This window comes from Protopterus annectens, chromosome 6.part1 (assembly GCF_019279795.1).
Source record: "Protopterus annectens isolate FY-2018-M chromosome 6.part1, PAN1.0, whole genome shotgun sequence".
NCBI classification, from domain to species: Eukaryota; Metazoa; Chordata; order Ceratodontiformes; family Protopteridae; genus Protopterus; species Protopterus annectens.
Window position 1 is genome coordinate 527290577 of NC_056738.1, and position 24732 is coordinate 527315308.

The 24732-nt window shown below is 41.6% G+C and overlaps 1 protein-coding gene across 2 annotated transcripts in view; it reads right to left on the reverse strand.

Annotated features, from left to right (window-relative positions):
* Positions 1 to 24732, reverse strand: part of POFUT2 (protein O-fucosyltransferase 2) — a 323653-nt gene that overhangs the window by 67344 nt on the left and 231577 nt on the right. Inside the window, exon 8 of one of the 2 annotated variants that reach the window (XM_044075987.1) lies at positions 23280 to 23403. The exons of the other annotated variant lie outside the window; for it this stretch is intronic. Coding sequence (XP_043931922.1) covers positions 23280 to 23403 — 124 coding nt within the window. The remainder of the gene's footprint in view (positions 1 to 23279; positions 23404 to 24732) is intronic. 2 annotated transcript variants of the gene reach the window in all.

Sequence of the window (24732 nt, forward strand, 5' to 3'; positions counted from 1 at the left end):
AGAAAGAGCAGCCACTATTGAGCAACTCAGCTAGGGTAATCCAAGATAAGAGGGATGGAAGGCTGGGACGTACTGGCCCCTTTGGACTAGTTCCAGGAGCAGAATCTTTTCCATTTGTCTGCATATGATTTTCTGGTGCTGGGCCTTCTGGCCTCTGTGATGATGTTTAGGACCTGTTTGCTTAACAGGGACTCCTTCCTGGCTTTTAAAGTATAAGCCATGCTGAACGATTCAGAGTCTGTAAGTCTGGGTCCAGTATCTTCCTCCTCTCCTGTGTCAAGAGGTCTGAGATCAGGGGAAGCTGCTTGGGGGGCTGTAAGGTCAGGCTGCACAGTAAGGGGTACTAATGCTGTCTGGGCCAATCTGGAGCAATGCGGATGGCCTTTGGTCTCTCCTCCCTTATTTTTATCAGTACATTGGGAATAAGGGGTAGGGGAGGGAAGGCATACACAAAGAGGGAGTTCCAGGGAAGGTCAAGGCATCCACCATCCATGGCTAGCATGGCATAGCATCCATGCTAGGAGGTGATACTCCCTGGTATAGAACCTTTGCAGCTGGTGGTTGAGGTGCGAGGCAAAGAGATCCACTTCCGGAGTCCCCCACTCCTGAGTGATTTACAGAAAGATTTCTCGGTGGAGCTGCCATTCATGGGGGTCCAGTATGTTTCTGCTTAGGTGGTCTGCCAGAGTGTTGTTGACCCCTGGTAGGTATTGGGAAATTAGGTGTAAACCCATGGAGGTGGCTGTAAGCCAGAGGCTCATTGCTAACCTGCACAGGGGGTAAGATTGGGTCCCCCCTGTTTGTTGATGTACCACATTACTGTAGTGTTGAATGATTTTATAAGGAGAGCCCCTGTCCTCAGATGGGATTTGAAGGATATCAGAGCCCTTTGTACTGCCATAATTTCTTTCTGACTGATGTGCAAGTGAAGTTACTTGTCATCCCAAAGACCTTGGGTGCACCTCCCTGCTAGGTGAGCGCCCCAAGCAATTTCTGAGGCGTCGGTGGTGATGGTCTGGCCAGAAGGGCTGAGGATGAAGCGGAGACCCTTGTTCCTGGCACAGGCCTCTTCCAACCGGAGAAACGTGGCCCTTAAACATGGGATCAGAGGGAGAGAGGTTGCTACAGACTAACAGTACTGGCACCAAAGGTTCTTTAAATACCACTGTAGCTTTCTCATGTGAAGTCTGGCTGGGGAATGAGAAGGATGCAAGATGCTATGTATCCCAGGGCTTGCAGGAATTTCCTCTCAGTGAGGTGACTTCTGGAAGCCAGCTGGGTAAAGTAGAGAGGCAGGAAGCTCTGCTTTGGAGATAAGAAGTCCATTTGGGATGCTGTGTCTAGCACAGCTCCCAAGAAAATGATATTCCTGGTGGGGTTTTGTTTTGACTTCTTCTCATTGATGGTGAACCCTAGGGAAGCTAGGAGTGATTTGACAAAGAGAATGTCCTTGAGCAGCTTTTCTTTGCACTCTGCCTGAATGAGGCAGTCATCCAGGTAAGGGTAAATCTGTATACTTCTCTGCCTGTAGAATGCTATGGCCAGGGCCAAGCATTTGGTGAATACTCTAGGAGCTGTAGATAAGCCAAATGGCTGTGCAGAGAACTGAAAGTGTTTTGAGCCTGCTCTGAAGGAATTTTCTGCACAATTCCCTGTTGGGGATGTGGAGGTAGGCATCCTTTAGGTCTAGGGTCACTAGCCAGGCATTTTTTGTTAGCATAGGCAGCAGCTGCTGCAAAGGTAGCATTTTGAATCTGGGGACCACCAGGGGGGTATTCAGAATGGATAGATCCAGGATGGGGTGCCAAGTGCCCTCTTTTCTGGGAACTAGGAAGAGTCTGGAATAAAAGCCTTTGCCTATTTGTTCTGAGGGGACAGGTTCTACTGCCCCCTGGGATATGAGAGTTTGGACCTGTTTCAATGCCTCTGCCCACTGATTTGGAGGTAAGTTTGGATACCCTTTTGGAATTGGGAATTCGATGAAAGAGAATTTGTATCCCTGAGAAATTATCTCTAAGACCCATTGGTCCTTTGTTACAGAAATCCAATTGTCTTTGAAGAGAGAGAGCCTACCTCCTAGTTTTTGATGAGAAATGGGAGGGTAGAGGGGGGAGGGGGAGTCATTGTGAGTGTTTGCCATAGAAGGTTGGCTTAGATCTCCCTGACTTAAAGATGGAAGTGGTCCATTGTTTGCTTCTCTGCTGGCTCTGGGATAGGGGCCTGGATGGTCTGTCCCTGTGGGGCTTACCTTGGCTCTGTCTGCTAAGTGCAGGGAAGGCCCAGTGCTTGGAGAAAAAGTTCCTGCTGAATATGGGAGGTTGAACTTGAAAGAAATATTTTACTGTTTGCATAGATTTTGCTTTGTCTTCCATCTTTTTAAGCACCTCTTCTGCTTTTTCCCCAAACAAGCGCTCCTTATCGAGGGGTGCATCAATAAGTTTAGACTTGACATGATCAGGGAGAGGTTGTTCCTTCAGCCATGCATGTCTCCTAATAACAGATCCTTTCACTTCTGCCCTGCTAGAGGCTTCTAGGGCATCATATCCACATTGTAATGAGTGTTTGGCCGCTTGACAAGCAGAGTGCAGTAAATCTGCTAACTCTTTTGAAATGGCACGGTCAAGAAAGGTAGCAGTCTTCTCTTTTAATTGTTCCAAAGTGTGCTGTTGATATTTTAACATATGGAACTGACAATTGAGTGCTCTGATAGCTAAGGTTGCAGAGGTGTATACTTTTTTACCTCTTCTGTCCAGCGCTCTGAAGTCCTTGTCAGAAGGAAGAGGATTCTTGGCAGAACTAGTCTTAGCTTCTTTAGTCTCTACGTAATGACCTCTGGGTCTGCATCAGGATTTCTGTACAGCTATTTGTGAGAATCCAATACTCTGTATTACCTGTCAGGTTTACTGGGTGCAGGAGGGAGGGCATCAGGGGCTAAGCTGGATTCATGGAAAACATCATCCACCACTTCTAAAATAGGGGGGATGGCCAGGGGTCTGTGCTGGGGCAGGTTCAGAAACTCTCCAAGTCTTTTCTTAGACTGTGGGAAGTCCTGAGATTCCCAATGGAAAAATTCCCTGAGGGAGTGAATGGTTTCCCCAAAGGAAAGGTCCTCTTCAGGGGAGACAGAAGGGATGGATTCCTCTGCATCTGAATCCTCATAAGCAGTTAAGGGATGCTGTTCCTCTTCAATAACTGAATAGTCAGAATCCTGTTCTGTCATAACTTCTGAGGAAGGGTGCCTTTTCCTTTTAGAAGTAGTGGCCTGACTACCCCGGATAAGAGAAAAGAGATCCTCCACCATTTTAAGCATTTGTGCTTGGGGTGGTAGAGCAGTAGGAAGAGGGTGGCTAGAAGCAGATTTTGTAGGAGTGGTCTGGCTTCTAGGCCTGAGAGAATCCATCTGTCTGAGAGAAAGGATAGTCTGATGTGAAGACGTCATTTTTTTGTCTAGATTCAGTAGTGAGAAAGGCCTCCTCAGAAGCCAGTGCCTGTCTCTGGACCCAACAGAGGCAGAGACAGCCAAAGGCTCGGAAGACGAAGAAGATTTCTGTGGCATACCGGACTCCGAAAGGGTCTTGGTAGAGGCCTGCATAGATATCGAATCGGGCATCAGGGGCTGTGAGACAGTGCCTCACTGGATTCTGGAGAACTGACGACCTGCTTAGCGGTAGCATCGTCAGAAGGCTTAGCCTTGTGCGGTCTGTCTCTATCTTTATCTCTACGTTTTTTCAGAATGTCCACACATTGTTGGCTGACAGACACCATATCAGAATGTGAAGACGGAACACAAAAATAACTGTCTACCAAAAGAGCTCTACAACGAATTGTTCTCGCATTAAAGAGGGCACAGAATCGGAAACAGGGGACGTCATGGTCTGGGCCTAAACAAGTGACGCAGTAAGAATGGAAGTCTCGGTGTGGAATCTGCTTTCCACAGGCGAGAGAATTGTTAACGTTTTTGGACATCAGTTAGTGCAAGAAAAAAGGATCCCCAACGGGGTACTTGGCTTTAGACGTTTTCAACTGAAATTCAACTTCTGGTAGCGACTGACCAACCGGCACTTGTGCAAACTGCTTCTGCTACGGGTTCCACGGCAAGAAAGACTGATGTAATGATGTCAGCTGCCTTGCTTTATAGCAATGATGACCTGACATCAGACTACAGGTGACTGCAGCTGACGCAAAAAAAATTGACTCTAGTATTCAGGCCGGCTGAGGGCTACCACAGCAGGGATAACGCACAGGTGATGACTGCAACAGTGAAACATGAAGAACATCATTCCCATCCATGGGAATGAAAGGGCATCTATCTTCCAAGTCTGGACGCAAGAAGTCCTGAAGAACTTCTTTAACTGTCTGTTGTGGCTGGAGGAAAACACATCTGCTTGAAGAGCTCCCCACAGATGGATCAATTCCTGGAAAACTCCAGGGTGCAACTTCAGTTCAATAGGGTTCATCCTGGTCCTGCTCAGCTTGTCTGCAATAATGTTTTGCTCTGACAGAGTACAGGTAGACTGAAAGGACAGACTGTGGTAAGTCAGTATATCCCAGGCTGCTACTGCTAGTCTGCAAAGGGGGTTTGACCTGCTTTCTCCTGTTTATGTACTAAATCATTGTGATTAGTAGTTGACAGCCTGGAGTCCAAATATATTTTAGAAATTTGATGGAATTTATTAGAGACATAATTTCTTTGACATTTACGTGCTTTGATTTGTTTTGCTTGTTCCACTGGCCATGGTCTTTTACCACACCTTAGGTACATCTTTTCAAGCAAAGTCTGATGCATCTGTGGTTAAAGACTGAGTAGAGGGTGGAAGGGAAAAAGGGAGACCTGGGTTGAAACACAACTGATTCAATGAGGGATACCTGGGTTGAAAGACAACTGATTTACTGACCATGGAAGTTCTTTCTTCACAAACTTCAGCACTGGAATTTAAAATGCAAAGGGGTGCTGGTACTGGCTCCAAACTGACTTGATGGACCACTGAATGTGCCAAAGGAATCATTAGAATAGTAGACTCATGAAGCTCCACATTCTAAGACATCTCCTGGCAAATGCCAGAGATTGATTGGAAAATATCAGAAACTGATCCTTGAAGCACCCCACTTTGTCCGGAGGAAAAAATCCATTATAAAGGGATGTGTCCAGAAGATATCCCAGAAATGATACTCTGTGAAATAGAATGAGAGACAATGACATCATTACTTATCTCAGTTTCACCTGAAAAAACAAGACTGCCAACTTTAAGCCAAGCCAGAGATTCTTGACAACTCGTGAAAGAATCTGCAACAAATAAGGCAATCTAAATATGGGAAAATGTGAATGTCCTGCAACCTAAACTGAATGGGCTACTGCAGGAGCCAAGCACTTTTTCAACACTCTTGGAGCTGTTGACAAACCACAGGCAAAGCAGAGAACTGAAAATGTAAACCAGACAAAGAAAAGAGTAAAAACCATCAAAAATCACTTATTTTCTGAAGAAAGATCAACAATAATATTCTCATATTGTCTGATGAAGTCAACAGAAACGTAGACGTGATCCAGGCAATTAACTAGCCAGAAGGCTAAGGTGGAAGCATAAACTTTCTTCCCAAACCTATCAAAGGCTTTTCCCAGCTTGTCAAAAGGAATAGGGCTAGATGATTTAAGGAATTTGGCAGAAGCTGAGGTTGTCAGGGAAATTACTGTAGGGTCTAGCCTGTGATTAGAAGAAATTAATTTGTGGGCCTGAGGAACCTTATATAACTTATCATACTTTCTGGGACCATATCGCTGGCTTCAAAGAAAGCATTCACTAAGGCTGGCTACACAGGAGGAATCCAGCTGCATGTTACAGAAACTCTGCCTGTAACAAATCATAAATGTTTGCTGGTATTCTGATATTTCTTTTTATTCTCACTGAAACAAGTCCTAATTCTTGCAAAAGAATCAGAAAAAATAGCTCTGCAGTGTGTGTGTGTGGGGGGGGGATAACTTTCCACAGAGTCAAATTCCTCATTCTTTGGAGTGGGAACTTGAGAAACATAGTCTTAGTCTAATTCATGTCTTTCAGACGGGTAATGAAAATCAGAGACAGGCTAATCTCTTCCTTTTTAAATAAGGAAGAGAGACAGCATTTAAAGACCAAAAGGTTCTAAATGAACCTTTAGCAAAGCCAAGTCATTCCTCCTTATCTACTTTAGGTGAAAATAAATATCTAGCTTTATGCTTTCTTCTCTAGGAGACTTTTCATAAAAAAAAGAGCATCTTGAAGAATGGTCGTTTTCCATAGGAATGAAGTTCCTCAGACTAGTTTAGCAAAGAAGCATCACCTAGTTCAGTCCCCTATGTTGGCATGAGTGATTATCCCTTACATGGTAGAGATAAGCTAAACAGACACAGAGAATGTGCCTGCCTACTGGTTCTTAACATTGTAGAGGTAGCTAAACAGACACAGAGAATGTGCCTGCCTATTGGTTCTTAGGGGCTTCCCGAGGAGCAGCACCCGAAGGAGTGAGCTTAAGTGATGAATCATCCTTGGAGCAGAAAATGGCCACAGTGGAGACACCAATCAGTAGCTGAAGTGAAGGGGAAGCTTGATTCAAGACAGAAACCTCCAGGGTAACGTTCCTCTTCTTGTGGCTCTGGGAGGGTCCATGTTCAAGCGGCTAGTGGAGTCTTATAGAGTTAGTCTTACTTCCTGACAGAAAATATATGTTTTGAGGTAAAATTTTACAAACACCAAACACATTAACCCCAGTCTGTAACAACAGTTTTTAACAGAAACGTTACAATTTTCCTTACAAAAATGATAATTAAATGGGAATCCTCACAGGGAACCAAAATCATTTGTCTATTAAAAAACGAGTCTGACAAGCAAGTAGAGGAGCTTTGGAGAGTCTGTGAAACAACTTGACTGCAAAAATAAATTCTGAGGTAAATATGTTTAATGACAGCCCCCAAAATCACAAGTCTAGACCCTAGCCACATGTTCTAATTTGAAAGGAACTTCCTACAGGGAACCACAACCAAAAAATGTAATATCTAAAGTAAAATTGTTAGTGACAACTACTAAAAATGTCACTTCTAGCATCTAGTACAAATGTCTGATGAAAAACAAAAATGTTTCTCCCAAAAAAGAATGAAGAAGTTACTGCCCAACAGAGTACTTATCTAATGCCCAGTCTTGGAGAATGGCTAGCTGGCCATCAATCACTCAAAGCTCACAAGGAAAAGCATAATTTGACAGCAAATTTTGAAGTTTTGGTGTCCTAGGCACTGTCTTTACACTGCACTCTTCAAACTATACAGTGACTAGGGCAAGAAGAAGGTGCCCTAAAACTTTGGAAGTGGCTGGCCGGTCTGATCCTTGGCAGGATACACCCATATGGATTAGGCTCCCCGGAATTTGCATTGCAATTAGAAAGCAGTCGGATGAAGTTGCCCATTGCCATACCCTGAAAGCTCCTCAACAAACAGGGTAAGACCTGGTTCACCCTTGCTTACTGATGTACCAGACCACTGACATTTTGTCTGTCTGAATCGCAATTGTTCCCAAGGTGACAGTTTCTTGGAATACTTAGGTTCATAGGTGTGTACTAGGCTAACGACCCTGGAGCCTATATAAGCCTAGCCCAAGCCTATTCCCTGGCATCATGCTGCCCAAAGTTAGTTTCCTGTGCCCCTGTCAAGCAAGGCCACTGAAGTGATCCTGGGGTGAACCTCCTATTGCCCACCCACTCGTCAAGATTTCTCTTGAAGAGAGCCAGTGAAGTGCTCTGCTTGACATGAATGGGAAGTTTGTTCCACAGTATGGGAAGTCTCTGGGTTAGGAACCTGTCCCTCCAACAATTTCTGTTTATTGTGGTAATGAGGTTAAGGTCCCTGGAGTGTGTGGCATGGAGGGATTGGGATTTCTTTAGGTGTAGCATATCTAGTGGCTCTGGGTCACACATGGCTTTGTAGGTCAAGTACAGATCGCCTCTAAGTAGGTGATAAGAAAAAGTATAACTGGAGTTTTTTGAGTCTGTCCGTATATGGCATGTGTCCAAGGCCTAAGATCCTCTTAGTGAGGTATTTTTGTGACCTTTCCAGTTGTTGTAGGTGTCTAGTGAGATACATACCAAATGGGGCTTTGTATTCTACAATAGGTCTAATGAGGGTTGAGTAGAGAGGGATTATGACTTCTTTCTTCCTGGATAAGAAACCTTTTGTAATGAGATGTGCCACATAGGACTTTCTGACTACAGTGGCAATGTGGTTATCAAAGGATAGGTTGCTGCCAACCTGTGTCCCCAGGCCTCTTATAATACCTTTGGTGTTTAGTGGACTACCGCCTATGTGGTAGTTCAAGGGCACCGAATTTTTCCCAAAGGGAATGACAATGCACTTTTTGGCATTGAGCTGAATGCCATGGTTCTGTCAGGCCTTTTTGTAGAATGTCTATATCAGCTGGAGAATCAATAATGGCTCCCTGTTTGCAGTCATATGCAAACTTGGTCAGCCAGAGTCCCTTTGTGTTGGCTTGAACTTCAGAGAAGTAGATGCCAAACAGGAGAGGACCTAGGACCAATCCTGTTTGCAATGCTAAGAGCACTGCTCTCATCTCTACAGCACTGATATGCAAAGTGGCCTTCAGCTGGGACCAAGTGCCTTGGACTGTCTTTCCCAGATAATGCCCCCCCCCACCCTATCTGGGACGCGTTTGTGGTCACTATGGCTTGGGGTTCAGGATGGACAAAGGGACGGCCCGACAAAATCTCGGAGTGAAGCCACCAACTAAGGCCTTTCTTGCATAAATTGGTGATCATTACCAAATGTGACATTGGTTGATTCAATAAGGACCACTGAGTCACCAAAAGCCATTGGATGATCTGCAAGTGATATCTTCCAAGGGGAACTACAGTGATGGAGGTCGACACTGATCCTAGAGTTTGTAACAACAGTCTTGCAGTCACCTTTTTGCTGCGAATAATATGACTGACTTGTGATTTTATTCTTTGAAGCATTTCTGGAGGAAGAGACACAATGCCAGTGTTTGTGTTTAGCATCACTCCTATGAATTCTAACTTCTGTGTTGGCTCTAGATGGGATTTTTTTTGTACTTTGCAGTAATTCCCAGCGAGGAGCAAGTTGGAAGAATGTAGATTCTTGCCTACAACAGTAGATGCCTGGAGGGAGCAGTAATGAGCCACTCATCTAAGTATGGAAACACATGGAATTCTTGCAGTCTGAAATGAGCTGCTACCACTGCCATGCATTTGGTGAACATCCTGGGGGCTATGGTGAGACCAAAGGGCAGGGCTCTGAACTGATAATGACTGTCTCCCAGCCAGAAGCACAGGAATCTTCTGGAGTGCTTGTCCATTTTTATGTGATAATACGCATCCTGAAGATCTACTTAGCAGATCCAATCATCTTTTTCTATGAACGGAAGTATTGACTGAATCATGACCATCTGAAATTTGGTTTGTTGAAGTAACTTGTTCAATACACTGTGATCTAGACTCTGTCTCCAGTTCCCAGTTTTCTTTGGCACAAAAAAGAATCACAAGTGAACTCCAGATCCGATCTGGTCTGGTGGGACTGCTTGGATGACTCTTTTGTCGAGCAGTTTTTGAATTTCTAAGACTGCTGCATCCCTGTGACTGGATGGAATATTTGAGATTCTTTTCAGTTGCTTGCTTTTTTTTTTTGAAAATGGGATATTGTAACAGCTGGTTATAATCCTCTGCACCCAACTGTCTGTTGTCGAGCACGACATATTCCATTATAACCCCCCCCTCTGCCCCAGGGGGAATCTTTGCCACATGAGTCATGGAAAGGTTCTTGGGACTTTTTGAACCATAGCTTCCCACTTCTCTGGTTCCAGCAATAAGACCACTGAGGAGTGGAAAAGTGTATGTCCATGGCAGAAAGGGTCTTTCCATCCTTCTCACATCTGGCAAGGGTCTCTAACTTTGGAGCCAAAAAGGGATGTTCCGTCAAAAGGAACAGTGATGAAAGAACACTTGAATGGCTCCACAAATTCACATAAGTGCATCAAGGTGCGTCTCCTTGTGGTTATGCCAGAACCGGTGCCCCAGTTGTCCTTTCGGTGGCGTGCACAATGAGCCTCATGGACGAATTCCATATTGAATTCAAGTGTTGCCAGCTGGAAGGCTACTTTGTTCTGAATCCAGTCAGCTACTACTCCTGTAAGAGTATCTGATAGCTCCTTCATCAGATCTCATTGAAGTCTCATGAAATGTGTCATGAAGTTCAAGGACCTGATCGCAGAGGTCGATGAAGCATATACGCGCTTCCCGAATTTATCATCCTAGACTCTTTATTAGGAGGATGGATAGTAGAACTTTCAGCAAGTTCCTTTTTGGTGGCTGCTGCAGCCACCATGGCATCTACTGGTATTCCTTTAGCCCAATGCTGCTGATCTTGATGGGCTGAAAAAATGTGGTCTATCTCTTGGGAACTAGTTTGATGGAATCAGGCATATTCCAAGCCTGCTGTACAATCAGCTTAATTAGATTGCCAGTGGGCGGAGAGATCCAAGAGGTAGGTGGTCAGGCAGAGAAAGCCTCCAGGTATACCGATTCCTCTGAGGAAGGTTGATGTGAAGTCCAGCTACCTCTCTGTTTAAGGATCTCTAATATGTCTCCAAAGGAGACATCTTCCAGAGTGACTTTGGGGAACCTTCCCCCTCATCAAAATCAGCATCTTTTGTGCAAGACTCTCCAGGGGATTGTAAGTACTTCCTCTTCAGGGGTATCTCCTCGGTGGGATGGGTGGAGTGATATCTGAAGAGGACACGACCACCATGTTTGGATCCTGAGGTTTTTCTTTCCGTTGTCCCAAGGCAGAGACTGGAAGGAGCTCTGGGCAACAGGTAGGACAGGGCTGTTGGTCCAACGAAAGTGGTATCGACTGTGAGCCCACAGTGGACGATGCCTTCTCCATGGTTTTGACAGCAGCCCCCCGTAGAGGAACGGGAGCCTAGAACCAAAAGACTCCTTTGGAACCGTGGTCCCATCCCACACCGAAGAAACAGCTGTCTAAGCTGGAGTTGAGCTCACATGTGCCAAAGCCCCAAGGAGCATGGACAGCTCTGACAAAACTGGGGTGGAACCACACTCCCCGGAAAAGACAATGAAGCTTCGACCCCAGGAGGTCTCTGGTTCCAAACAGAACAGAAGAGCTCAGGGAAGTAATTGCTGCTGGAGATGCAGATATGACCTGCATCGAGAGAGTCAAAGCCAGGACTGTTAGCAAAGGGAACTCCAAAGCCTCAGCTGAAGTCAGAGGAGGAACAAGAATTGGTGTAGAGACAGGTAAGGTTCCAGAGCCGGAGAGGCTAGGAACCAAGAAAGTGGCTAATCCCCTTGTTGCCAGGAGCTGGTCCACCAGTCTCAAAATATTGTACTTGGTGAGGCTCTTGGTGGAATGGTCCAAACAGACAATGGGGACAGGGGTTTCTCCAAGAAGGGGCTTGGAGGTCGGTGTGTAAAGGGGTCTGATGTTGGTGAATATCTCAGTTGGGGCCTGTCTTTAAATGAAAACTCCTTTGGTTCTGAAGCCACTGGAATGGAGGAGAGAAAAGGTTCTGAAATTGTGGTCCAAAACAGTAATGGTGCCGGAATTGTCGGTGCAGAGGGCACCGATGGTGGAGGCAGTTTCCCAGTTAGGTACTCTGAAACTCTGGGAACCAGGGAAGACTTCGCCATTTTGATTGGTGGTGCCGATGAGACTGCCAGAACCGAGTGGCTCCTGTTCTTAGATCCTTTGTGTTTAGATCAAGAAAAAGTAGAAGGGGACCTAATGTCAGTTTTAGACTTCACAGATACAGCTATGGCCTTGATGAAGCTCAATTTTATAAGGCCTTTTACGATGTTAGTTTTTTTTTCTACCAGGGCCCAGTGACTGAAGCCATGTCAGATAGCACAGTCTTCTTGAAGGTGCACTGGACCCAAGCAGTAGACTCACAAAGGATGCCCATCTGACCTTGGCAATTTATAATCACACTTCTGGCATCTTTTGAAGCCAGAAATACCTTTAGCCTTCTCAGTCATGACAGAAGAAAGACAGTAGCACACAGAAAGAAAGGTGGAAAGGTAAGACTAGATTTTTTTTTTTAAATAAGCAGAGAGAAAAACGTACCAACAATGGTACGAAAGGTTTACCATAGTGGTAATTAGAGAAAGGGACAGAAGAAGGGTACCAACAATGGTACAAACAGATTACCACAATAGTAAAGAGAAAAGAGAGGGGAACTACCAACAATGGTATACAAAGGAAAAACACCACTTGTGTTAAGAAAAAAAGGCTAATAGAGGAGCTGGGTAAGAGAAAAAAATAGGAGACAGAATTACTAACGAAAGAGTTTTGAAGAAAGAACACTTACAGTTTGAAGAAATAAGCTTGCTCAACAGCTGGCAGGAGAAACATGTCTTGCACTAAAAATGGTAAACGAGATATGAGGTAATCCTTAGAACAGCATTATGGGTAAGGTTGAGCTCGAGAGTTTTTGAAAGGCGCAAGCTGGAATAACAGCAGAGTCAGTTCCAAGATACGGAACTGAACACACAGTCAAGGATTAAGCGAAGACTGACAATATCAGATTATATGTTTTGAGGTAAAATTTTACAAACAGCAAATGCACTAGTCCCAGTCCGTAACATTTTTTAACAGAAAAGTTGCACTGTTCCTTACAAAAATGATAAATTAAATGGGAATCCCCGCAGGGAACCAAGACCATCAGTCTATTGAAAAAGGAGTCTGACACGCAAGTAGAGGAGCTTTGGAGAGTCTGTGAAACAACTTGGCTGCAAAAATAAGTTTTGAGGTAAATATGTTTAATGACAACCCCCAAAACTATAAGTCCTACCCCCTAGCTACATGTTCTAATTTGAAAGGCATTTCCTACAGGGAACCACAACCAAAAAATGTAAGATCTAAACTAAATTTTTTCGTGACAACTACTAAAAATGTCATTTCTAGCCTCTAGTATAAATTTCTGATAGAAAACAAAAACTTTTCTCCCAAAAAGAATGAAAAAGTTATTGCCCAACAGAGTATTTATCTGATGCCCAGTCTTGGAGGACGGCTAGCTGTTTATCAATCACTCAAAGCTCACAGGGAAAAGCATACTTTGACAGCAAATTTTGAAGTTTTGGTGCCCTACCCACTGTCTTTACACTGCACTTTTCAAACTATACAGTGGCTAGGGCAAAAAGAAGGTGCCCTAAAGCTCTAGAAGTGGTTAGCCGGTCTGATGCTTGGCAGGATACATCCCATATAGATTAGGCTCTTGCAACAGGGATCTAAATAATCATGTCATTATTTGCAAGGCACAATTCTAACCATGAGAAGCATTTTTTTTTAATGGAGCTGATCCTGGATGTAATGAATGTAGTATTGGGTGTACTTTAAGAGGAAATAAATGCTGACTATGAAAACAGGACAGTGAAGGAAAGCATTAATAAACTGATCAAAGCAGCATGGTAAATTTTGTTTTTTTTACAATGAGAGAAACAGAATGTGATGCATTTCCTGACATTAGTATGTATAAATTCCTTAAATAAATTCAGAAGGATAATGAAAAACAGTTTAAGTACAAACCTAATTGGGCCAGATATTTCTGCCACTAAAACTTAATTTGGCATACAGTGTAATTTTTTTATTTATACACTTAAGTAAATAAAACACAATAGTTTATTTTATTTCAATTAAAATATTGCCCATACTTTCACAATGATTCAGCATCTACTGCAACAGTTATTAGGTTACCATGTTCCCAAATAAACAAAGAAAGGATAGCGGCATATTTATTAGCCATTCCATTTCCAAACAAATAAAACACAGCTGCCATCCATTTCTGCTCAAAATATACTAAAGCTGGTGATACTTATTGGAATACTCATTAATACTGTGGAAGTTAAAATTATGTTGCTCCTAGTTTAGAAATATGAAATATTTGCTTGCCAACTGAAGTAGGCTGCTAATACACAGTGTTAAGAAATGTTCACTTAACCATGTTAATGTTGTGCTACAGAAATTCCATAACAAATGCATATTTCATTTTTTTTATAAGATACAGGTTATAAATGAGAACCTTTAGTTTCGAGTAAAGACGAAAACCCACCCTCAATAAGGTTATAATCAATGGGTCAAATGGGATAATTCAAACCCTAACACATGGCAAGACCTTTCATAGTACATTCACTGCCCTACAACTAGTCAAAGCATGTACTGGTTGTCCAACCTTCCCAACATTAAAAGACGAATAGAAAAGTGCTACTACTGCATCTGGGGACATATTTAGATGCATGTCTTACTGGAGAATCCATATAAGAAGGAGCTGAACTTGTGTTCTAATACTTATGGGAAGAAGGCTGCTCAAATGGTACTAGTTTCCGGCGTAGCTACCTTTTAGATGACCTTCTCTGGAACTAAGGAATTATTGGAGAGTAGACCAGAGTCGAGAATAGAAGCTGCAGATAAAACAGAGGTAATTAGTGGGTTATATAAAATAATGTATGATAACAATAAAAATAAGAAACAATCAGAAGAGGTTAGAAAAGAATGGAAAGTGAGAATGGAAAGGCAATATACAAAGGAACAATGGGAGGATATTTACATGGCTCCCAAGTATTCAGCAAAATTTAGAAGGTTTAGGATTTTGGCACAGATGCAGCTCATCTACTGAGGACCTGCAGTGCGACTGTGCAATTCATTTAACCAGACAGTGCTCCTGGATAGCGTCTGAAAGGAGCCAATTCTGCCATAAGTATTTCTATACCCCAAGTAGACTTCAGATAATTTTTCCACAGGTAGACAGCAATTGTTGGATGTGTGATGGAAAATACAGGGGCACTTAGGAACATGTTTTTTGGGAATGCAAGCTGGTAGATTTAAAAAATTCTGTACAGAGTACTTTGTCAGAAATGTTAGGGAAGCACATTATAGTAACCAAGGAAATTATTGTTTTGAGCTAGGATACAGACACTGAATTAACCAAAAACAGTACGGCCCTACTTAATTTAATGTTGCTGGCTACCAAAAAAGCAATTACTAGAAAATGAAAATCTAAAGCTGTAACAGAATTATTGAATGTTGTTAAGGAGATAAAAAAATCAGAGGTGGGATCTTTAAAATATGGAAAAAGCAGATTACACAGAAATAAATGGAATCTGAGGGAATAATAGATGCAGAATAATGTCCAGGAGGAGGAGAAGTGAGATTTCAGTTAAAGCAGGATGTGAGCAATCTATGTAATGTTAAAGTAAATAATAATAGTTAAGCAACAAGTCATATATGTATAATGCATGAAAAGAAAAAAATCTTTGTAATGCTTTGTTTTCTCTTTTATAACTGTATGTGTACCCACATCACTGTGTAATGTGTGAAGTTAATAAAGGTGTTAAAAAATAAAACAGAAAAGGAAAAAAAAGGAGCTACTGGTTAGTAAGCCTCAGGAGGGCTTTGTGTAAGCTTAACTATTCTTTACACTTTTTTTTTGGCTGGCTCATCTGGCCCCTCTAAGGACCAGTTCATTCCTCAGGGAGAGAGCCGCTGACCCATTCATTCTTTTAAAGTAAGAATCGAGGAAGCCAGGACTGGCACCTGTCATTCATACACCAGGGATCAGGGATCAGAGTTTAAACTTAAGTTCTAATGTCCTCTGCAAATGCCTCAAGCTTCCAAGGGGCTGGCAAGCAAAAGGCCTTTATGAAGTATGTCCAATACCTCTGCAAGAAATGAATACCGTTGGCCTTGCCGTCCCCCAGTGTGATTCTGAATTCCGCCTACAAGTAACTATGGACATGGTGCCTGCTTACATGCTCCCCATGGAAAGAGTTGATCAGGCTAAGTGCCTGATCATTCCTCTCCCTGCAGCAGCTCCAGCAGACGCCCAAGCCACTGTATGGCTTCTGGTCACCTGGGTCATAGTTTGGGCTTAATCTATGTCAAGAAATAGAATCACTGTCATGTTTTAAGTATCTCTGCAGTTTGTTGGTCAAAGAGCAGATTGTGGGCAACACATACGGCTAGAACTTGAGCTTTTCCATTGTGTAGAAATTGTCCTTGTCTAATCCATTCATGCCTCTTTCTGACCACTTCTACCATGGCAGCTGTTGCAGTTTAGCACAGAGGATTAAGACAATGAGTTGTAAATGAGCTTATCCTGTAGTCCTGGGTTTGACCCCCTCATTTTTCATTTATCTACTGTGGGACTCGCAGCAATTCATTTAACCAGATAATGCTCCTGGATACATTATGAAAGGAGGCAATTCTGCACAGAAGGATTACCCAGTTAACAGACACAGAAACAAACAAACAAAAAAAAAAAAAAAAAGACAGCAATTCAAATAACATACCGCAGTTCTGTCAGTTAACTGCTGCAACCACTCCTGTTTTTCCACAGAATATAAAAATGTTTGTAAGACCTCTTAAATTAGCCATAAGACTGAATCCTGACTACTAAACCTTGACAAGAAGTAACTGCAAGTATCAAGTAGTTAGTTAATACCTCTTATAGCCACGGTACTTTGAAATATATACTTTTTGAACATACCTGTCCAGCAAATTACCTTTTCTTTGAAATGATGCACAGCTACAAATAATGTTGTAGGAAGTACTAGACTAGCTCAGTCACATCTGAGATTAAAGTACAGAGCTAGTCTATTCTTGGTGGGTTTAAATAATAAGTTTGCAGACTTAAGGGCTGGTACTTGTGCATCTGCATGCTATCATACTTAATAAGCCCTCAAATGTTTAAGTATAGGGAAAATCCTGCCCCTCGACTGCGGCAATCTCAACATCTCCATGCAATTTTTTTTTTTTTTTTTTTTAAGAAAGGAGATATCTGTAGATGGTCAATTATATACTGCTCCCATATTATTCACAATGTTGTTACAGATAACACTCTGGGGAGAAGAACCAGAAGACTGGGATGAAGTATCCTCATTGTCTGAACAAAATATATGGAGGTGATTGCTCCCATGGTTAGTAAATATTTTCATCAGCCTCAGGAAAAAAAAACTACAATGGCTTCTCTTTCTGACGACTGAATTTTAGAAGGTAACAAGAAAAAATCCATACTCTGCAGGTTTAAATTCAAACACTCACTGGCTTTTTAAGGACTTTTGAAGGGCAACACAATAGGTCCATGCTGATATTTTAAGGTTGTGGAGAGCATTTACTTATAGACAGAATTTTATAAGCAAACTGTGGTGTCAAAAGCACAAGATAACAGGCTGCAGATGGAGATATTGGGCCCATTTCCAAAAGACCTGCTCTCAGTGCAACTGACCACATACAGCAGGTCTTTTGTAATTTGACCCCCGGTTTAAGACCGTTTATAGATAAGACTTACACCGAAGTAAGTCACATTGACAGCAAATTTTTCAGAATCACGGCAGACTTGCACTGATAGCAACTCTTTTGAAATCTTTCCCATTGTTGCAGCCTTACTTAAGACTGCAGCAAAAGGCTGTTGCACAAATCAAGCATTCTGAATCTTCTATGTCCCTCACCTCAAGAATAAACTGAGGAATGCTGGCAGTAAAAATAGATATAAGTACTGACATCACTGGCTGTTTTACCATACATTTTTGTGAAATCAACATATGTTGAGGCCTCTTCAATACTTCAACAATGGACTTCAATTACCTGTGTATGGGAGTTACCATATGAGATGTACTTTCCTCAGATGAAGAGGTGGAAGGCTGTGTATTATATCAGTCTGGAATTTACAGTATTTCTACCTGAGAAAAAAATTTGCCCTCCTGTGTATTGATTCATTCAGTTTTCTTTTTCTATATTTTGCTGGCCTCACTTGCTTGGATAAATACATTTTTTATCTTTTTCTAATGTTTTTACATTTTTCATTAAATAAGGATTCATAATTTTCAGTCATGCTAACTTTACTGCCTACTTAATTTAGAAAAAATGCTCATACTCTTCAATATAGTGATATAGGCCTAGGCAGAATAAGCATTGTGTGTGGAAATCGTCAGGTACCACCTATAACAAACTCGCTTATTTACTGACTTTGAGAATGTACATCACTTTCATTAGTACTGATGAAGATTTCCCAGGACAACAGCAAAAAATGTTTGTTTTTATGACATTTAGTGTCGTGCTTCGTGTTACCACTTGTATTTTTTCCATTACTGCATATCTGTTAAACTGTTTCTCATTTACCCACTAGGCAATTTGTTCCTTGAGTGCATTTGTACTTTTAGTTACCCATGGGAGCATGGCTGAGAGCATAGGCTCAAAAGATACTGACTTAAGACTTTAATCCGCTGAGACCTAGTGGAGGTCGGAGACATGAAGGGCTTGTGGGCCTTTTGGTCGATGGAAGTAATCCATTTCTTGTTGATTTTGGTACTCATATGAATGAGCCTGATATTAGTGGTGACCATGTGGATAAAGTGAAGTTTTGGTCACATTTGAATGCACTGGAAGATGACTTGCATAAACTGAAACGGTTACAGCTTCAAAGATTTCATTTTGAAGCGCATCTTCATTTCCGGGTGGTCCCTAGAGGGCTCAGAGTGCTGAAAATGCCAGTTTATGGCACACCTTTTCCTAAGCTGCTGGCCCGCTGGCAGAATATAAACCTGGAGAAGAGTTTTAGTTATCTGAAGCTCATTACTGATTTTTTTAAACCTGAGGAAGAGAGACTTGTGAGTACTATTCAGAGACAGCAGGAGGTGCTCTATGGTTCCTTCCCAGTGGCTATGGTGGATCAGGCCATGAGTAACATCACTGATAATGTGAATCTATATGAGAAGAGGCTGGCAGCACAGAAATGCAAGAAGTTGGATAGGAATTTATCCGACTTCAAGAAAGATAAATGTTTTTTCATGGCCGAAAACACAGACATTGGACACTGTGAAAAATATTGGAAAGACACCCTCAACCACTGAAGTAGTGGGTAGTCAGGGTACACCAGCAGGAGCCTCATATGATTGGGGGAAGAGCTCCCAAGGGGTGGTGCCCTTAAGATGTGCAGAGGAAAGCGTTGAAGTTATGGCACGAGTCAGGTGGGCATGCTAACGTTGTGACTGGCGATGCAGATGGAATACCTCCAGCCCAAGTGGTGGTGAGGAGAAAAGTGAATTTGAATTCATCACAACAGGTTTTTCCGAAGTTACCCCTCCCTATTTGGCAGGAGCGGGGTAGGGAGCAGAACCGCTCGAGGAGTCGAGGGCTTGTGAAACGCAAGGAACAGTTTGAATCTGTGAACTACCCCACCCTCAAAAAGATGTGTAATGCCAGAGATCATTAGTCTGGAGTACATCCAATAGTGTATTAACTAAAGTTGAGATGTCTGTTTTGAATATAGGACTGTCTTTTGTTCCTGCACAGATGGCAGATTTGCCTGACACTATTACTGACTTGAAGCTTTTTGCAAGGAATACAATGCTTAAGTTGACTGTTCCTGAGAAAATGACTAGGAGTAATAGCTCTTTTAAGAGCTGTAGCAGTTTTTTTTCTGTTAATGATCCTATATTACAAGCTTTCAGCAAGATCTGTGAGGATGAGCTTCACGATACATTGGCCAATGGGTATCATGGGAATAAGTTTGTTAACCTCACGAAGGTGAAGGAGGATGCCCTTATTTGTTTGCGTGCTGATGGTTCCATAGTCATATGGCCTGCTGATAAATGGGGTATGACTGTGGTTATGAATAGAGAGTTTTATTTCAGCTCCATAAAGTCATTACTATCAGATGAGAATATATATGAGGCTATTGATGTTGATCACGTTGAAAAGATGAAAAGGAGGATACATTTCCTTTCAAATGATTGTCTGTACAGCTTTGGCATCAGTGTGGAGTTAATATAATTTCTGACTGTTAAGTGCCCTGTAGTAACCTTCTTTCTGGGGCTTCCTAAAATACATAAACATCCAGTACAACCACCCTTTATACCCATTGTTTCAGGAAAAGGGTGGTTGACCGAACTTTTCTCTGTCTTTGTAGAGAAACATGTGAGACTGGTTCTGGATAAATCACAGGTGGTGTTGAAGGACTCCAAGCAGTTTCCGCAGGATTTGTATTCTTTCATTACCATTTATGATAGACGTAATGATTATTTTCCGGTTACATTGGATGCAGTCTCCCTCTTTACCACCATTCCAAATTTGGAAGGAGTGGAGTATTTAAGGAGATTTCTGTTGAATAGCAGTGGTTATGGAGGTAGATTGGTTGACTTGATATGTACATTTATGGAAGTGGTGCTGGAAAATGTTTGTTTTTGACAAGAAGTATTATTTACAACATGATGGCGTGGCTATGGGCACATGTGCCAATAGGTACGCCAACACTGTTTTAGCACAATGGGAACTAAATGAAGTATTTAGTCTAGACATGTTCCAGGAGAATGTTAAGTTATATCATTGTTTTGTTGATGATATCTTTATTGCACGGAGAGGAACTGTAGCTGGTCTTGATGAGTTTGTTCAACAGTTACAGAGGAGCAGTAGTTTCCTCAAGTTTACCTTGAACTATTCTGATACTCAGATAGAGTAGCTGGATGTTCAGGTACAGAAGCTAGATGATAGATCTATGGTGACTGGTCTTTATAGGAAAGGGTGCTATAGAAACGCTTTGCTCCATAGGAGGAGTATGCATCCCAGGCTTACTTTCACCAATGTGGTGAAGGGGCAGGGGATGTGTTCATCAAGGCTAAATAATGTTGAAGCAGGATATAAGGAAGAAATTACTGTTTTGAAAGAGAATTTTCAGATGCATGGCTATAGGAGTGAAGAAGTTGTCCCGGTCCTTGGACAGGTTGATGCCTTAAGGGAAGGGAGGGTTAAGCCCTATTTTTCATCTAAAGAAGATGTGGCCCCTATTTATGAAGTGAGGAATGCATCCCCAGATTTGGTTAATATGTCTGTGTGTTACACGAGTGATGTGGAAAGAGTTAGAAAGGTTTTTAGGAAACACTGGCCCTTGTTGATGACAGATAAGAGGATTAGGAGGGTGGTAGGTAAGGAACCCCACTTCTAGTTTAAGAACCGTAAATGTCTGAAGAGGATGTTGTGTTATCCTGGGAGCTATGAGACAGGTAGTGGTGAAGGCGATCTAGGGTCACAGTCATGTGGACAATGTGGTTACTGTAAGTATGTTAGATCTAGGGACTTCACAACGAAAAGGAGAAAAAAAGGCGCAAAAACAGGCAAGTAACAAATCCTCCGCACCTCGATGGTCCTCCAATAAAGCAGTGAACAATTCTTGGGCACAAAACAAATTTATTGTAGCAATAAAGGCTCTCTCATTAATGCTACATTTTTATAATACATTTTCGTATTATAAAAGTATCTGAAGAAGTCAAGGACGAAAACGTATTATAAAAGTGTAGCATTAATGAGAGAGCCTTTATTGCTGCAATAAATTTGTTTTGTGCCCGAGAATTGTTCACTGCTTTATTGGAGGACCATCGAGGTGCAGAGGATCTGTTACTAGATCTGGGGACTTGTTTCATCACCCGAAGACAGGAAAGGATTATAAATTTAGAGTTAGAGCAGATTCTGCGATGAAAAATATAGTTTATTTGACCCAATGTGATTGCTGTCTACATTTTTATGTTGGGATGACGAATCGTATGTTTACAGAGAGGGTCAGGGAACATATTGACAATATTAAATCTCGGAATTCTGTAAGTACACTCTCCAGATACATTGAGAGAAGTGGTGCCAGACATGAATTTAGGTTCATGGTAGTAGAATGAACAGAAGTTAGTGATAGGCTAGGCAATTTGAGGAACAGGATGAAAACCAGTGAAATGCATTGGATCATTAAGCTTAGAGCTGACAAGGAGTATGGACTTAATGGGATGTTCTCTATCAAACCCGTTCTTGATGCCAGGGGAGTTACAAAATGATAGGATGGTATTCGTCACCTATCGCTTGCGTTGTCCTTATTTTTCTTATGAATGTTTAGGGGTTTGTGATATGTGACTCGTTTGATGGGTGTGTGAGAATTCTATATCCCATAGCATGTAGTATTCGGTTGTTTCCCTGGAATGATGTATGCCTATAACTCTGGTTTTCATTTAATATCTATAACATACTACTAGCCTGGTTTAAGGTGATGTGTGAGGTTGGAATGTGATCTGAATAGTTTGGTAAGAACAGCTTGTTTGAATAGCCATGAATTATGGTTTTCATTAGTACTTTCTAAGTTTCAGCAGTACTAAGCAGTCTTGTAATACCTGCCATGCATAGGTAACGTTTTACAGTTTAGGTACAGTTAGATTAGTTTGTTATAACTACTATGATTGTTTTGGATTTTATATAGTGACCAATATGTATAGTTCCACAGTGTAAAGAATATTGTCGAAAACGCAGCTATTCTACTGTTGGGCTTTTGCTCTCATTTTTTAAACAGTGATGGAAATGCATAGTTTTATGGTATTTCAAATTTCGCTTATGTGCAACTGTTTTACTATCAAGATTAGTATATATAGTTGCTGTTTTAATTGCAGTTATTAGATTGTTGAGACTTTTTATTATTTTTAAATAACAATAACTATGCGCAACCTTATAGTGTAGTTTATTTTATATGTTTTGTTTGCTTTTTATATGTGCTTATGTGTACATTCAATAGCTGAATTTGGGGTGCATGTATCTTTAAGGCAGATTGCTGTAGAGTGGTACACCTACATAGTTTACAACAGTACGTATGATTATTGGATGGGATGGCTTATATTTGAATGAACACCTGTTGATGTTATTGAATAATGTGAGTACTATAAAAATTTTTTTAATGTTTTATGCTATCTGATAAAGGCACCAGAGAGGTGGTGAAAGCGCTTACCGTTGTTAAATCGTTGCCAATAAATGCTGTCTGTTTTTATGACATTTAGGGTCATGCTTCATGTTACCGCTTGTATTTTTTCCATTACTACATATCTGTTAAGCGGTTTCTCTTTTACTCAATGGGCAATTTGTTCCTTGAGTAAAAAAAATAAATAAAAAGCCAATGCAGTTATATTTTCTCCAACAAGAAAGAAGGGGAAACAGCAGTCAGAGATGGTGAAGAAAAGTGAAGATAGTAGACTGTGTCATACATCTATATGTTAGTACTTAGCTTGATTCAAGACCTCTGTTAGATGACCACTCTTCTGAAAAAAATCCACCTGCAGAATGGGACACACAAGGAAGGCAAACCCAAATACTATGATTTACTGGTAGACTGACCCAACCTGATGAAAATCTGCTTTTATGTGTGGAATAAGTACTACACATAAAAGAATGGTGAAGTATCTTAATGACATGTTCACATTACCTAGCATGAGTACAGATCCACTGGTCAATAATGGCAATTCCTCCATCCTTATACAAATGCATCTCCTCCACTGTGGGCTTAAATCGTATCATCCCTGGTAGACCTTTCTCCAACACTGCCAGCTCTGAAATAGAGAAAACATATTGCAAAAATACTGAAACTGATACATCTTTTGGGGCTTATGCAGTACGGTGTAAGACTATTTTTAAAGCTGTACCTGCTATCACCAGCACAGCACACTAAGTGCTAGCTACATAGATGTCTTTTCAAACACCAATGGCATAAAAACTAAAAAGATCTTCTTTACAGTTCAATTTAACTTTTATAACTTATCCCTGTTCGTTATGTCATTTAAACAGAATGTCAGCATGGACTTACCAAAGGCATTGGACTCATACTTACAGAGGTGGCTTATAGGAACACTGCAATGGCTATGGGGAAGATGAAGCCAAAAGAAACTGTAACATGATTGAAGGGTAACACACAGAGGGTTGTGAGGAAAAGAATAATGTAAGAAAAAAAGGAAGTACCTACTTGGAGGACTAAAGGGGTAAACCTGTCTCAAGTACTCTTCAGAGTATCAGTTCTGACATATCTGAGGGAACAGAAGATGGGATCAAACTTTTTGACAATAATACAAAAAAAGGTACAGCAGAAGAAGAGTGAGGAAGGAGTTAGAAAACGTGGTCAAAGGGGAGAAAAAAAAGAATTCTGCGGAAAGCTATCAGAATGATCTGTATGATGGAGTTTAAGGAACATGACCCCAGCAGCTACATGAACTACAGCTCTTCTCACCTGAAACCAGAAGAAACTGGGGGGGGGGGGACATAGTGGAGCACAAGATTATGCCAAGAATCATTTTTAAAAGAAGTACAGAGGGAGAAAGAGGGACACAGGTAGAAGACTGTAGAGGCCATTTCCTGGATCTCTGAAAGTACTTTTTCACAGACAGGGTTGTGGACCCATGGAATGGATTACTGGAAAGGGTACTGGATAGGGTTATCCACATAAGTATGGACAGGTAGGAAATCAGAATGTTAAGGTACTTAAAATGGCACACCAGATAGGTTTATGTCTCCTTCTGTGCTTAAGCAAATATAATGAAAATAAACACTTTGCAGTCTCCATAGTTGTCTAGATTTTTCATTATACACAGACCATTAATATATTTCATCTTCAGCTTACAACCCTTGACTCACAATACAAGAAAAAAGTTAGAATCCTCTCGCAGCTTAAATATTTTATTCACAAAGGTTACGAAATTAGCCGTATTTGCCTCATATAAATGTATACAGCTTTGATAAAGTTGGCTGTGTAAGTCACAATGAAGGCACTACATCATTCTGCAGCTCAGTTACACTGCCGAGCCAACAATGTTCCTGTCTGAACCATAACTTATAGCCTAGACTTCCCTACATGCAACCTTATTTGATTTATTTCTTCTTTCATGCAA